General features: G+C 40.3%; 1 protein-coding gene across 2 annotated transcripts in view; it reads left to right on the plus strand.

Moving 5' to 3' along the window:
* Window positions 1–209: 209 nt before the first annotated feature.
* The window catches only part of SCP2 (sterol carrier protein 2), a 127,623-nt gene continuing 112,760 nt past the window's right edge, over window positions 210–15,072 (plus strand). Inside the window, exons 1-4 of one of the 2 annotated variants that reach the window (XM_045477441.1) lie at window positions 210–357; window positions 8,029–8,086; window positions 8,710–8,781; window positions 12,803–12,934. In XM_045477441.1, coding sequence (XP_045333397.1) covers window positions 289–357; window positions 8,029–8,086; window positions 8,710–8,781; window positions 12,803–12,934 — 331 coding nt within the window. In that variant the 5' untranslated portion in view covers window positions 210–288. Of the gene's footprint in view, window positions 358–434; window positions 561–8,028; window positions 8,087–8,709; window positions 8,782–12,802; window positions 12,935–15,072 lie in introns of those variants that run through there. The other variant, XM_045477442.1, reaches the window with a different exon arrangement.

Genomic DNA, 15,072 nt, shown 5'->3' on the forward strand with positions numbered 1-15,072 from the left:
AAACTTTTTCCTGATGTGTGATGTGGACTCAGACTCCCATCCGCTTGTGAGCCGGGTCCAGAGCTTCGCAGACAAAGAACTGCTGAACGCCCCCTTCCCCGAAAAGAACGCTACCACCGAACGCCTCTGCGCACGCGCAGGCGCCCTACTCTCGCTCCACCTCGCGCCGCCGGAGCGTGCCCCCCGCCCCCTGACCGCCTCCGGCCCCGCCCCTAGGTCTTGGGTGAGCGCCCGCGTCGGCTGCCTCAGGGCTTGCTCTGTCGGCCTCCGCAGCGCACAGTCTGAGCCATGCTCCTTACGGCCGTAAAGCCTCGGGCCCGGAACCGGGTGTTCGTGGTGGGGGTTGGGATGACCAAGGTAAACAGAGCCGCGGACCTCTTCGCTCTGTGCCGGAGAGGGCGAGGAGTCGGGGAGCCCCGAGGTGACAGGGGCACGGCGGGAAGGGCAGGGGCCTGGCGCTGGCCGGCGGTTTGTCCTTCCTACCGGGGCGCTGGTCCGTTCCGGTTTCTTGGCCTGAGGGTGGCGACTCGGATGGGTTGCGGTGCAGGGTTGTCTCTGAGGTATGGCGCTGTCTGGGGGTGGTTCCTGTGGCCATTTCTTTCCCCTTCCGCCTTTTCCGTTCTCCCTGGATCAGGCTTTGTGACGGACACCCCAACATAACCGAAAACCCCCACCTCCTTTGATTCTGAGTGGAATCCCAAGGTATGTGGCTCTTTGACGAGGCAAGATCCTCCTTACAGTGGAAAGGGAAGCAGGTACGGAAAGGGGAATGTCCCCAGCTCTCCACACCCAGGAGTACTCCCTGTAGGATTCCTTTACAGGCACAGTTGGAAGTGTGGATGAGGAGAAACAGTGATGTGCAGTGTCTTGGCACAAGTGGCAGGTTTCCTGGATCCTCCGACCCCCTTTCTGTCCCTGCAGTGGTACTCTGCTTGGTTCTCAGGAATCCAGAGGCTCCTGGCCTCATTTCTTGACGCCCTCCCCGCTCCTAAGTGCGGGTAATGCCAAACTGCTTATTACTTTCACCCGCACTCTGTTCTATGCTTCTCTTGCTTTCCTTCTCTTGTTCTTACTCCTTGTGCTTGGTTGACTTTGGACTTTTAAAAGACTGGTTCGGATCTTAGCTTCTCCAAGAAGTTTCTGATCCTCCCGACTTTCCCGCAGAGTCCCGTACTTACCTTTGCTTCGGTGCGGCTGAACTTGTGGCAAGTACAGGTTGTGCCATTTCGTTTTCACCTGTATTTCACAGACCTGTGTTAGTGCCTATTTTCATTAGCTGAAATTCGAAGAGGATTTTCGCTTTTAGAAAAAGGCAAAAAGTGAAAGTAGCATTCAGCATTTTTTTTTTTTTCGGGGAATTGTTAGAGAGGCAGTGAGCACCTGAAGCATCAGCCAGAGTGGGACTGCCAGGCTTCTTTCCTGGAATTATGCTCAGCCTCTCAGCATGAAGCCAGCATAGTTTTGTTTGTTTGTTTGTTTAATTTTTAAAAATGTTTATTTTTGAGAGAGACAGAGTGTGAGCAGGGGAGGGGCAGAGAGAGAGGGAGACACAGAATCCGAAGCAGGCTCCAGGCTGTCAGCACGAGTCCTGACATGGGGCTTGAACTCAGGGACTATGAGATCATGATCTGAGCTGAAGTCGGACGCTTAATGGACTAGGCCATCTAGGCACCCCTGTGTGATGGTTCTTAATTTGAATAGCTGAGTTCCCCATACAACTTGAAGTTCTCGTAATGAGATTTTATTATCAGTATAGGAAATAAGTTAGAATTTCTATGGTGGATGTCAACAGGTTTTAATACAACTAAATCACAACCACCACCTGGCTGATAGCAGCCCAAGTCCCTTTGCTTATGCTGCTTACCTTCTGATACGCCCTTTTTTCATAGATTTACCTTCTACCTGTTTCGAGAAGTGGTCTGATTTCATCTGTTTGGACTGCTGTAACAGCAGTACTGTAGCATGGGTGGCTTAAGCAACAAATACTCATTTCTCACAGTTCTGGAGGCTGGGAAGTCCAAGATCAAGGCACTGGCAGATTCAGTGTCTTGTGAGGTCTTGCTTTCCGGTTCATAGACAGCTATCTTCTTGCTGTGTCCTCACATGGCAGAAGGGGTGAGGGAGCTCTCTGGGGTCTCTTTTATAAGTGTATTAATCCCATTTGTAAGGGCTCCATCCTCATGACCTCCTAAAGGCCCCTCCTCCAAATTCAACCATATTGGGGATTAGATTTCTTTCTTTTTTTTTTTTTTTTAATTTTTTTTTTTAACGTTTATTTATTTTGAGACAGAGACAGAGCATGAATGGGGGAGGGTCAGAGAGAAGGAGACACAGAATCTGAAACAGGCTCCAGGCTCTGAGCTGTCAGCACAGAGCCCGACGCGGGGCTCGAACTCACAGACTGAGAGATCATGACCTGAGCCGAAGTTGGACGCTTAACCGACTGAGCCACCCAGGCGCCCCTGGGGATTAGATTTCAATATATGACTTTTGGGAGGACACAGACATTCAGTCTATAGCAAAGTACCCAAGTACTATATTTTCTCCTATTTCTTCAACTTGCTTTAAGTTATTCTGGTCACTTTTTTTTTTTTTTTAATTCTGGTGCCCTTATAGTTAGGACCAAATAATAAGCACTTGATTTTCCCAATACTTTAATGTATGATAATTTCATGACTTACAGAAGAAATACATTTTACATTCTCCCCTCCCCCCCCCCCCCCCCCCCCAGCCCAACACACAACTGAAACAAGTTTGCTAAAGCAACACTTATCTGGGCAGCTCTAGGTCAAATGTTCTAGGTTCTTAAACAGATACATTGAGAGGGAAAGAAAGTGGAGGAGGACCTGTAGATTAAAAGAGAATTAAAAGACCCATGGAATTTTGATAAAAGGCAAGACTAAACTGTAGTGTCTACAGATACATACTTGGATGATAAAGTAATGAAATATTACAAAGAAGTGATTGCTGTAAGAGAACGATAGTAAGAGGAGATTGAGATTGGGACGGAGTGCTTAGAGGAGTTTCTGGAGTAAAAATGGAAGCAAAGTTCAATTTATCGGTCTGGGTGGTGGTGTGAAAGATAAGGAAAGGCAGACACTAGGTAAAGCATCAGGACATATTTCAGTCAGTAACATATGACTGTGAAAGGGAAAGTCCAGTGTGAAGTGCACTCAGTTTTGATGTATACAGAGGTGACTGGGTGTTTTAAAGGGAAATGAGGGAATAGGGAGGGTGGTGAGTTGGGGCCCAGTAGTGTAGTGCTAGGGAAATGAAAACTTACAAAAAGGAGGAAGGGGGGTCTTGGTCCATGTGAAATCCACTTGGGTTTGCTAACTGGTGCTTATCCAAACTTGGGCTCCCACTTTCCCACAGAGACTTGGAGACAGGGGTCCTATCTTCTTGTGTTCTTGGGAACAAACAGTAACTTCTTTTTGGTAGCCTTGAGGCACTTTAAGTAGGGCTGGAGTCATCCTAGGGATGTGGACTTGAACTGTTAGAAACTGTGCTAATGTTTGGTTTTTATAAGCCAAGGTGTTGGCTTAGAGAAGAGGGCTCAGAGGAGCCTGGCTAGAGTTTGGTGAACCTTTGTCAGTGGTTGCAAGAGTGTTTGCCTTAGAGTAATTCATGTTTTGTGTGTGGTATTCTGTATCTCTGCTATTTACAATTAATCTTTAAAAAGGCTAAAACTTTTATTTATCATCATTTATTTATTAAACATTTATTTATTTGAAAGAGAATGAGAGAGGGAATGAGCAGGGGAGGGGCAGAGAGAGAGACACACACAGAATCCAAAGCTGGCTCTAGGCTCTGAGCTGTCAGCAGAGAGCCTGACGTGGGCCTCGAACTCACAAACCGTGAGATCATGACCCAAGCAGAACTCGGACACTCAACTGACTGAGCCACCCAGGCGCCACTTTTTTATTATTAAAAAAAAAGTTTATTTATTCATTTGTTTTTAAATAATCTCTACGCCTAGCCTGTGGCTCAAACTCACAACTTCGAGATTCAGAGTCACATGCTCTATTGACTGAGCCAACCAGGTGCCCCCAAAAGGTTAAAACTTTTAAAAATAACTCTAGAAAAAAAATTGTACCATAGGAAATGTAATTATAGCACACAACTTGGCCCAGTAATAAAAAATACTTACTTAATGAAGTAAACAATGAGTACTGATTTAATAAAAAATTATTCAATTGTATAAATGGGATGGAGTAAGTGTGAATGTATATGTGAGGGGGCCTAAAGAGACCTAATCCTCACTGGCCCTTTTTGGAGATGGTGATATAATTTCTGAAATTGATAAAGAAATGATAGTATAGAACATTTAGAAATATGGCAGTTTATAAAAAAAAAGAAATGTCTAAAAGAATTAAAAGTGGATGTTTTGGGAACAAGTAAGACTAGTGTGTGGAGAGTAGTGAAACTGAATTGCCGTTTTTATTAATGCCTTATGGCGCTTTTTGTTTGTTTTGCATTTCTTTGATGAAACAAATAAAAACTAAAAAAAATAGAACTTTACCAGCACCTCAGAATCTCCTTTGTGCTCTTTTTCAGTCACCGACTCCTCCTGCAAGGATTGCCATTATCCTGACTTTTGACCTTTAATGCTGTAGATTAGTCCTGGCTTTTTTATTCAGCACTATATTTGTGAGATTCATCCATAATTGTATGTGCATTTATAGATTTTTCATTCTACTTGATGTCATGTAGTCCACTGTGTGAACATACCACAGTTGATCCAGTCTGCTGTTAATGGACATTAGGTAGTTTCCACCTAACTATGCTTTTTATTTTGAGGAAGTAGTGTTGTATGTGTTTATGTTCTTGGCTAGTCATTTAAAAATTACCTTGATTTCAGTAAGCACTGGGAAAGTGCAGTTGTTTCACTACATGGGTTATAATTTAATCATGAATTGGTATAACCAGTTAGAACCTAGCATACTGTTCTCTGTATATGAGTGCTCTCTGTAAATGATCTGATTGTGGATAGTGAATTGAAGAATAAGGAGGGGTGGAATAGACCATTTTTAGGTACTGAATTAGGGAATTATGAAGGATTCCCTAATGCAGGAATTATGAAGAAATTGGATGAGACAGAATGGGAAGAAATGTTAAATGTTTTCTTTTGGTTCAAGTTCAACAGATGTATTTCAGCACTGTGCAATGAAATGTAGCATTTAAGTCAAGTCTCTATATAATACTTAAGACTGGTTTTGTGACTCACTGGGAGGTTGAAAAGTAAATTTGGTAGGTTGCTTCTAGCATTAAAAACTTGAAATCGAATAGAAAATATTTTATCAGTATAACAAGGATAAGTATTTCATGAAAATGTAGCTTCAATTATGTATGTATATATGTGTCTACTGGGTTTGTTGTAATATGTATTTTTTGTGGCTTGCAGTCAAAATTTTTTGAAAGCCAATTTTTTTGTTAGCACCTCCACTGACCAGCAAACCACTCCACTTTATTTTTGTTTGTTTATCTACCTAGTTTGGTAGATTTTCTTCTTTTATGTTTCTTAAATCTGTCTACTTTTTTCATCTTTTCTGCTGTTATCTTAGTCAACTCTTACTTGGACTGTTTCAGGATCATTTGTCCTCACTGCCTCCTGCATATTCCCTTCATTCATTTCTCCACATTACATCTATAATAATCTAAAATGCAGCTCTTTTCACCCCAGTCTCTCTCTTTTTTAAAAGATAAGGCTTTATTTTTCAAAGCGGTTTTAGGTTTACAGCAAAATTGAGCAGAAAGTATAGAGTTCCCATATGTTCCCTGCCCCCACACATTCACAGCCTCACTCGCTCTCAGTAATCTGCACCAGAGTGGGGCATTTGTTATAATCAGTAAACCTAAACTGACACATCGTTGTCACTCAGAGTCTATAGCTTACATTAGGGTTCCGTTGTGGTGTTGTATATTCTAGGTTTGCACAAATGTATAATGACATGTATCCATTGTAATATCATACAGAATCTGGGGTGCCTGGGTGGCTCAGTTGGTTAAACATCTGACTTTGGCTCAGGTCATGATCTCATGGTCTGTGGGTTCGAGCCCTGTGTCTATGTGTCAGAGTCTATAGCTTGCATTAGGGTTCCGTTGTGGTGTTGTATATTCTAGGTTTGCACAAATGTATAATGACATGTATCCATTGTAATATCATACAGAATCTGGGGTGCCTGGGTGGCTCAGTTGGTTAAACATCTGACTTTGGCTCAGGTCATGATCTCATGGTCTGTGGGTTCAAGCCCTGTGTCTATGCTGTCAGCACAGAGCCTGGAGTCTGCTTCAGATTCTGTGTCTCCCTCTCTTTCTGCCCCTCCCTCGCTGTCACTCTCTCTCTCTCTCAAAAAATAAACAAACATTAAAAAAAATCATACAGAATAGTTTTATTGCCTTGAAAATCCTCTGTGCTCTGCCTGTTCATCCCTCTTTTCCCTCAACCTCTGACAACCACTAATCTCTACTATCTCCATAGTTTTGCCTTTTCCAGGATGTCATATAGTTGGAATCATACAGTCTGTTGGCTTTGCAGATTGACTTCTTCACTTAGTAACATGCATTTAAAATTCCTCCATGTCTTTTCTTTGTTTTTTTAAAGTTTATTCGTTTGAGAGAGAGAGAGAAAGAGAGAAAATGTATGCATGAGAGAGCACAAATGGGAGGGGCAGAGAGAGTGGGGAGAGAAAATCCCAAGCAGGCTCTGAACTGTCAGGGCAGAGTCCAACAAGGAATTCTTCTCTGTTCCATGAACGTGAGATCGTGACCTGAGCCAAAGCCAGTATTTAGATGCTAACTGACTGAAGCACCCAGGCACCACCCTGTGTGTCTTTTCATGGCTTGATAGTCCATATCTTTTTAGTACTGAGTAGTGTTCCATGTGCCACAGTTTATTTATCTATTCACCTACTAAAGACATTTTGGTTACTTAACAAGTCTTGGCAGTTACTTAAAATTGCTATAAATGTGCCTCTGTGGGCTTTTGTTGTGGACATAAGTTTTCAACTCATTTGCATAAATACCAAGGATTGCTGGATTAATGTTAAGGTTTAGTTTTATAAGAGACCACCAAGCTGTCCTCCAAAGTGGACATACCATTTTGCATTCCCACAAGCAGTGAGACTTCCTATTGCTCTACATCCTTGTCAGCATTTGGTATTGTCAGTGTTTGGATTTTGGCCGTTATAATAGGTGTGTAGCAGTATCTCGTTGTTTTTTTTTCCAGTCTCTTAAAAAAAAAAAATCCATTGTCTTCAGGATAAAGCTCAGATGTCAAAGGAATGCATATAACATTCCCTGAGTTGGCTCCAGAGCCAGACTGCCTGAAGTTTCAGCTTCATTGCTTATTAGCTATGTGACCTTGGGCAAAATACTTAATCTCTCTATATACCCTAGTTTTCTTACTGTAAAGTGATGATAATAATAGTGACTACCTCTTAGGATTATTGTGAAGATTAAATGAGTTAATATATGTGAAGTGCTTAGCATAATGCATAACACAGTAAGTGCCCAATTAATGTTAGTGGTTACCATCATTTGGACCTAAGTTACTCTTCTGTACCTGTCACTTGCTGTAACTTATCTTTCACTTCAACTGCTGCAATATAAACTTGTTTATAGTACCTGGATTGAGCCATATTCTCTCACTTCTAGACCTTTGCCCTAGAAGTTTTGTTTTCTTTGACTTGGCAAGCTCCATCCTAAAAGACTTAATTTAAATGTCAGTTCCTCTGGGAAGCCTTTCTAATCCTCCCTCTGAACCTATGTAGTTTTCTCTCCCAAATTATTCTGTACTTATGGACACTGTAGTATAGTTTTCTGTTTTCTGTTGGACTAGAAGCTCCCCGAGTGCAAGGACTATATATTATTTATTGTCAGAGTCCAGGAACATGATAGGTGCTCAGTATGTTAGGTGCTCAGTGTGTTTTTGTGTAAGCTAATAGATGAATGAATTTCTGCAGTGCTCTGTTGTGAGAAAAATCTAACTATATTTGCTTCTGTTATTATCTCCTTCTATATTTCTAGTTCCTAAAGCCTGGACTTGAGAATTCAAGAGACTATCCTGACTTGGCAAAAGAAGCAGGTAAAATAGAAAATTTAGGTATTTGAACATTGATGTTACTGTGTAGTCTATCTTGATTGTGGAACAACCTTGCAACCATAAAAAGAATCCTGGGTCAAGGAGAAGAACCTATACAGATAATTGCGTACTGATTCATTAGGAAGGACAAAGGGAAAAGAGTTTGGGCTAATTTTTAGCTAGATAGCCAGGGCAAACAGTGGCCTTTGATTTTATGTACTATCCACCTGTTTAGTGTGACAGCAAAGGGCTCTGTGGGCGTCCTCCCTGCCCCCCAATAATGATATTCTTTCCAATTTTGCCCTTTAGAGGTACAGTGGAGCCACAGAGATGAGTAAGACAAGGACCTTGCCACTAAGGGGGTTTAAGATTTTGGGGTTTAATATATTTATAGTTAGTATATAAGTATCATAAAGGAGGTATGAAAAAGTGATGTAGTAGCTTAGAGGAAGAAATGGTTATTTCTCAATGAAGAGGTCTGAGAGGATTTGATGAAGGGTTGTCATTTGAATTGAACGTAGACTATTTGGAGGTAGATCTACTCTGGGAAAACTCTAAACTTAATTTTTACTCACCTAAAGCAAATACTCAAAGCACTATTTGATTAAACACTTTTGTTTTTATAGGCCAGAAGGCTTTATCTGATGCACAGATCCCTTATTCAGTAGTGGAACAGGCATGTGTTGGCTACGTTTATGGTATGTGGTAAACTATATATTCTAAAAGTGTTTCACCTAATATAGCAGCAACTTCATAAACAGTGCAGAGGCATTTGTAAATTTTAACCCTCAAAAATCAGAATTCAGAGTCTTATTCCTATCATTCCTAGATTTCCCTTATGTGTTAGCCTAGTTTAATATATGTCTTTGCCATTGTTTATTGCCAAAACAGGAGATAAATTAAAAAAAAATTGTTTATCTTTAAAAAACAAAAAATTGCCCATAGTTCTACCATATAAAGATACTGTTCAGAAGATAAATTTTTGTTCTTTGTTATTTTAAAATTTGTAAACATTTACTTTTTTGTATCCAATAAAATTTTTTATTAAACTTTTTTCTTTTCTTTTTATTTTTTTAATTTGCATCCAAATTAGTTAGCATATAGTGCAACAATGATTTCAGGAGTAGATTTCTTTTTTTTTTTTTTTTTTAATTTTTTTTTTTTTCAACTTTTATTTATTTTTGGGACAGAGAGAGACGGAGCATGAACGGGGGAGGGACAGAGAGAGAGGGAGACACAGAATCGGAAACAGGCTCCAGGCTCTGAGCCATCAGCCCAGAGCCCGACGCGGGGCTTGAACTCCCGGACCACGAGATCGTGACCTGGCTGAAGTCGGATGCTTAACCGACTGTGCCACCCAGGTGCCCCAGGAGTAGATTTCTTAATGCCCCTTACCCATTTAGCCCATCCCCCCTCCCACACCCCCTTCAGTAACCCTCTGTTTGTTCTCCATATTTATGAGTCTCTTATGCTTTTGTTCCCCGTCCCTGTTTTTATATTATTTTTGCTTCCCTTCCTTTATGTTCATCTGTTTTGTCTCTTAAAGTCCTCATATGAATGAAGTCATATGGTATTTGTCTTTCTCTGACTGACTAATTTCACTTAGCATAATACCTTCTATTTCTATCCACGTAGTTGCAAATGGCAAGATTTCATTCTTTTTGATTGCCAAGTAATACTCCATTGTGTATACATACCACATCTTCTTTATCCATTCCTCCATCGATGGACGTTTGGGCTCTTTCCATACTTTGGCTATGGTTGATAGTGCTGCTATAAACATTGGGGTGCATGTGTCTCTTTGAAACAGCACACCTGTATCCCATGGATAAATGCCTAGTAGTGCAATTGCTGGGTCTTAGAGTAGTGCTCTTCTTAATTTTTTGAGGAACCTCCATACTGTGTTCCAGAGTGGCTGCGCCAGCTTGCATTACCATATCAAACTTTTTCTAACTAGGAAAAGAATATACACTAATTATAACAAAAAAAGGAAACAGAAAAAGACAAGAAAAAATAAATCACCTGTAATCCCATTGTCCAGTTCAGAAATTATCACCATTAATTTTTGGTGTTATCCTTCAGTGAATATGAATGCATGTGAGTATGCATGCATATACAACTTTCTCTTCAAGAAAATTAGGTCTTGGGGCACCTGCCTGGCTTAGTCAGAAGTATGTGCAACTCTTGATCTCTGGATCGTGAGTTTGAGTCCAATATTAGGTGTAGAGGTTATTTAAATAAATAAAACTTAAAAAATAAAAAAAATAATGAGGTCCTAGTATACATACTTTTTGGTAACCTACTTTTCTCATTTTAGTATTGTCAGTATTCTCCATTAAGTCTTCCTTTATCTTATCATTAACATTAAAAAAAAAATTTTTTTTTAACATTTATTTATTTTTGAGAGACAGAGTGAGACAAAGTGAGAGTAGGGGAGGGGCAGAGAGAGAGGGAGACATAGAATCTGAAACAGGCTCCAGGATCTGAGCTGTCAGCACAGAGCCCGACATGGGGCTCAAACTCACAGACCGCGAGATCATGACCTGAGCCGAAGTCAGACGCTCAACCCACTGGGCCACCCAGGTGCCCCAGCATTTTTTCAATTAAGTTTTTTTTTTTTCCTCTGGACTTGATGAAGTATTTACATGGTACAAAAATACCAAAGGTGGATGGTTATATAGTGGAAAATCTCACACTTATTCCTGTCTCCCTGTCTCATGGTTACCTTCACTTAGACATCCAGTTTCACTAATTTCTGGTGTATCTTTTCAGAAGTGATTCGTACATATACAAGTATGTGTGAGTGTGTAAGTTCCCCTTTCCCCTTTTGTTACATACATGGTAGCATAATATACACACTATTTTGTATCTTAAATTTTTTTTCTTTTTTACTTAGTAGTTCTTGGCTACTTTTCCAAATTGTATCATAAAGAGCTTCCTTGGTCTATTTTTTATGATAGCATAAAATTCCATTGAATAGATATATCATAATTTATTGAATCCATTGCCTTTCAATGGACATTTAGAATGTACCCAGTCTTTTTTTTTTTTTTTTTTTTTTTTAATTTTTTTTTTTCAATGTTTATTTATTTTTGGGACAGAGAGAGACAGAGCATGAACGGGGGAGGGGCAGAGAGAGAGGGAGACACAGAATCGGAAACAGGCTCCAGGCTCTGAGCCATCAGCCCAGAGCCCGACGCGGGGCTCGAACTCACGGACCGTGAGATCGTGACCTGGCTGAAGTCAGACGCTTAACCGACTGCGCCACCCAGGCGCCCCATGTACCCAGTCTTTTTACAGCCTTTTTAATGATTGTATGATTTTCTAGTCTTTGGGATTTACTACAGTTTATTTAGTAGTAGTAATGATATCCTATTCTTGGACATTTTCTTTCTTTATTCATTCATTCATTCATGGGACATTTTAAATTTTTTCTGATTTCTAGTTATCATAAAAGGCTTTGGGGTGCCTGGGTGGCTCAGTCGGTTAAGTATTTGACTTTAGCTCAGGTCATGATCTCGCAGTTCAGGGGTTTGAGCCCCGCATTGGGCTCTGTGCTGACAGCTCAGAGCCTGAAGCCTGCTTGGAGCCTGAAGCCTGCTTCCCAAACTTGTGTCTCCCTCTCTCTCTCTGCCCCTCCCCCGCTCACGCTCTGTCTCTCTCAGTCTCTCAATAATAAATGAACGTTAAAAAAAGTTTTTGAAAAAAGGCTATAGTAAGCATAACCGTAGGTGAGTCTGTGTGCCTATCTGTGGTTATTTTTTTGAGATTTCAAGATACCGAGAGAATTCTCAAAGGGAAATTTACTAGGTCAGAGAGATACACAATGTATTTATTGAAAAGGAGGTCCTGAACTTTGCTGTTTTCCCTGAAGACTTCTGAAGAGTCTATACCTTCAGATGTTCCCATTACATTGCTCTAGCATGTCTGCCTTGGTGGCCGTGTTACTTGGCAAAGGGAGTCAAATGTGTATTCAGCTTGGATCACTATTTTTTTGTAATGACCTGCTTCATAGGATCTTTTAAACTTTTTGAAGTTGTGGAACCTTTATATGAAGAGAAAAATTATAGCCTTTTAAAATTTTATTTTATTTTTTATTTCTATTTTTAAATTACTATTATTTTTTAATGTTTGTTTATTTTGAGAGAGAAAGATAGAGAACAAGCAGGGAAGGGGCAGAGAGAGGGAGACACAGAATACCAAGCAGGCTACGCACTGTCAGCGCAGAGCCCGATGCCGGGCTTGAACTCACAAACTGAGATCATGACCCGAACTGAAATTAAGAGTCAGACGCTTAACCAACTGAGCCACCCAGGCTCCCTGAGAAAGTCTTAGCCTTTTAATCAGATGGTATAGTTTTAAAGATTTGTAAAGAAGTATAAATGAAACATTGCTTCCTTTATCATGTAGCACTAGCCAGATTGAATTGTTCGCTATTACTTGGTCATTTCTCTACTTTCCTATTGTAACATGTAGAGAAAGTACATATCATACTGTGTTTTGAGGATTTTTCATATTTGGAGTGTAAATGATGCTTAATGCAAAACCTTTTTCTGAGTAAGATGTCAGTTTATTTATTGTTCTGCCTGTGTTGTATGCTAGGCAAAGGCATAATACTGGAAAAAAAACCAACAACCATACTGTGGTATTATGTTGCATTGCAGCTTCATAAATTCCCATGTTGTAGATATTATAGTTTTTGTTTCTTTTTCTGTACAGGTGAGTCTACCTGTGGGCAGAGGTCTATCTATCACAGTTTGGGACTGACTGGAATTCCTATAATTAACGTCAACAATAACTGTGCTACTGGTTCTACTGCTTTGTTTATGGCCCGGCAGCTGATACAGGGTGGTGAGGATTGTTTATTTGTCTACTGTACTTAAATAGACATGGGGCAATATCTATTGCCCTTTCATCATTTCTCTCTATGACCATCAGAGGGATTGATTGATTGATTGATTGATTGATTTTTAAAGTTTATTTATTTATTTTGAGAGAGAGAAAGCACAAGTAAGGGAGGGGCAGAGAGAGGGAAAGAGAGAGAGAATCCCAAACAGGCTCCAGGCCATCAGCACAAAGCCAGAGGTGGGGCTTAAACCCACAAACCATGAGATCATGATCTGAGCCAAAATCAAGAGTCATATGCTTAAGGAGTTGAGCCACCCACGTGCCCCAGAGGGATTGCTTTTATAATGTGTATCTTTTTTTAAATTATTTTTTTAAGTTTATTTATTTATTTTGAGAAAGAGAGAGAGTGTGCTTCTGCACATGCATGCCAGGGGTGGGGCAGAGAGAGAGAGAATCTCAAGCAGGCTCTGCGCTGTCAGCACGGAGCCCAACTCAGGGCACGATCTTGTGAACTGTGAGGTCATGACCTGAGCTGAAATCAAGGGTTGGATGCTTAACCAACTGAGCCACCCAGGCACCCCTATAATGTAGATCTTTTTAAAAAATAACAGCTGTAAGGGCATCTGGGTGGCTCAGTCGGTTGAGTGTCCGACGTTGTCTCAGGTCATGATTTCACGGTTTGTGAGTCTGAGCCTCTCACTGGGTTCGCTGCTATCAGCACAGAGCCCACTTTGGATCCTCTGTCCCCCTCTGTCTCTGCCCCTCCCCTGTTCACGCTCTCTCTCTCAAAAATAAAAATAAAAAGAAAACATTAAAAAAATAAAAAATAATAATTTTATTGAGATCTAATTTATGTACCATAAGTTCACCTTTTGAAACTATACAATTAAGTGTGTTTTAGTATAATCACGGATTTCATGTAACCATCACCACTATCTAGTGTTTTAGAACATTTTTATCACCCCAAAAAGAAACCCTGAACCTATCAGCAGTCACTCTTCATTTTCCCCTCTCCTAAACACCTGGTAACTACTAAGCTACTTTCTGTCTCTGGATTTACCTATTCTGAACATTAAATGAATGGAAGCATATAATACATAGCCTTTTGTGCCTTCTTTCATTTAGCATAATGTTTTCACAGTTCATCTGTGTTGTGGCATATATCCCTACTTCATTATATTTCATGACCAAATAATGTTCCATTGTATGGATCGACCACATTTTGTTTATCCAATTATCAATTAATGGCCATTGGATGGTTTCTATTTTTTGCCTATTATGAATAATGCTTCTATAAATATTTATGTACATTTTTTAGTGGCCATGTGTTTTTAGTTCTCTTGAGTATATATCATATTCTATATTTCCAAATATTCCAATGTATTTTATTAGGCCCTCTATTCTGTTCTGTTGGTTGATTGTTGATTATTGCTCTACTACTCCACTATTGTTTTTGTTTGTTTTGTTTTATTTTTTTATTTTGAGTTTATTTATTTATTTTGAGAGAGTGAGAGAGCAAGAGCAGGGGAGGGGCAGAAAGAGAGGGAGAGAGAGAGAATCCCAAGCACTAACAGTGTTAGTGCAGAGCCCAGTGTGGGGCTTGAACCCATGAATGTGAGATCATAACCTGAGCTGAAGTCAAGAGTTAGATGCTTAACCAGCTGAGCCACCCAGGCACACCCCTGTTTGTTTTTGTTTTTTAGAGAGAAACAGAGAGAGTGCTCGAGTGAGAGAGAGGGGCAGAGGAAGAGAGTCTTAAGCAGGCTCCGCACTCAGGGCACTCAATGCAGAGCCTTACCTGGGGCTTGATTGCACAACCCTGGGATCATGACCTGAGCCCAAATCAAGAGTTGGATGCCCCACCAACTGAGCCACCCGAGTGCCCATCCACTGTTATTTTAATTGTTGGAGCTTTATAATGTCTTATTGTTTGATAATGCTTGAGTCCTCTGTGCCCCTCACTTTGTTAGGTTTCTTCTTTTTTTTTTTTTTTAAAGAAAAATTTTGGTAATTCTTATTTTGCTCATCAGTTGAACTTTAACATCATTTTTAAGACATCCCCTCCCTCCAAAAATAATTCTGTTCAGATTTTAATCAGGATCCTTTAAAAAAATTTTAAATTTTATTTGTTTTAAAATTCA

Source organism: Leopardus geoffroyi, chromosome C1 (assembly GCF_018350155.1).
Source record: "Leopardus geoffroyi isolate Oge1 chromosome C1, O.geoffroyi_Oge1_pat1.0, whole genome shotgun sequence".
NCBI lineage: Eukaryota > Metazoa > Chordata > Mammalia > Carnivora > Felidae > Leopardus > Leopardus geoffroyi.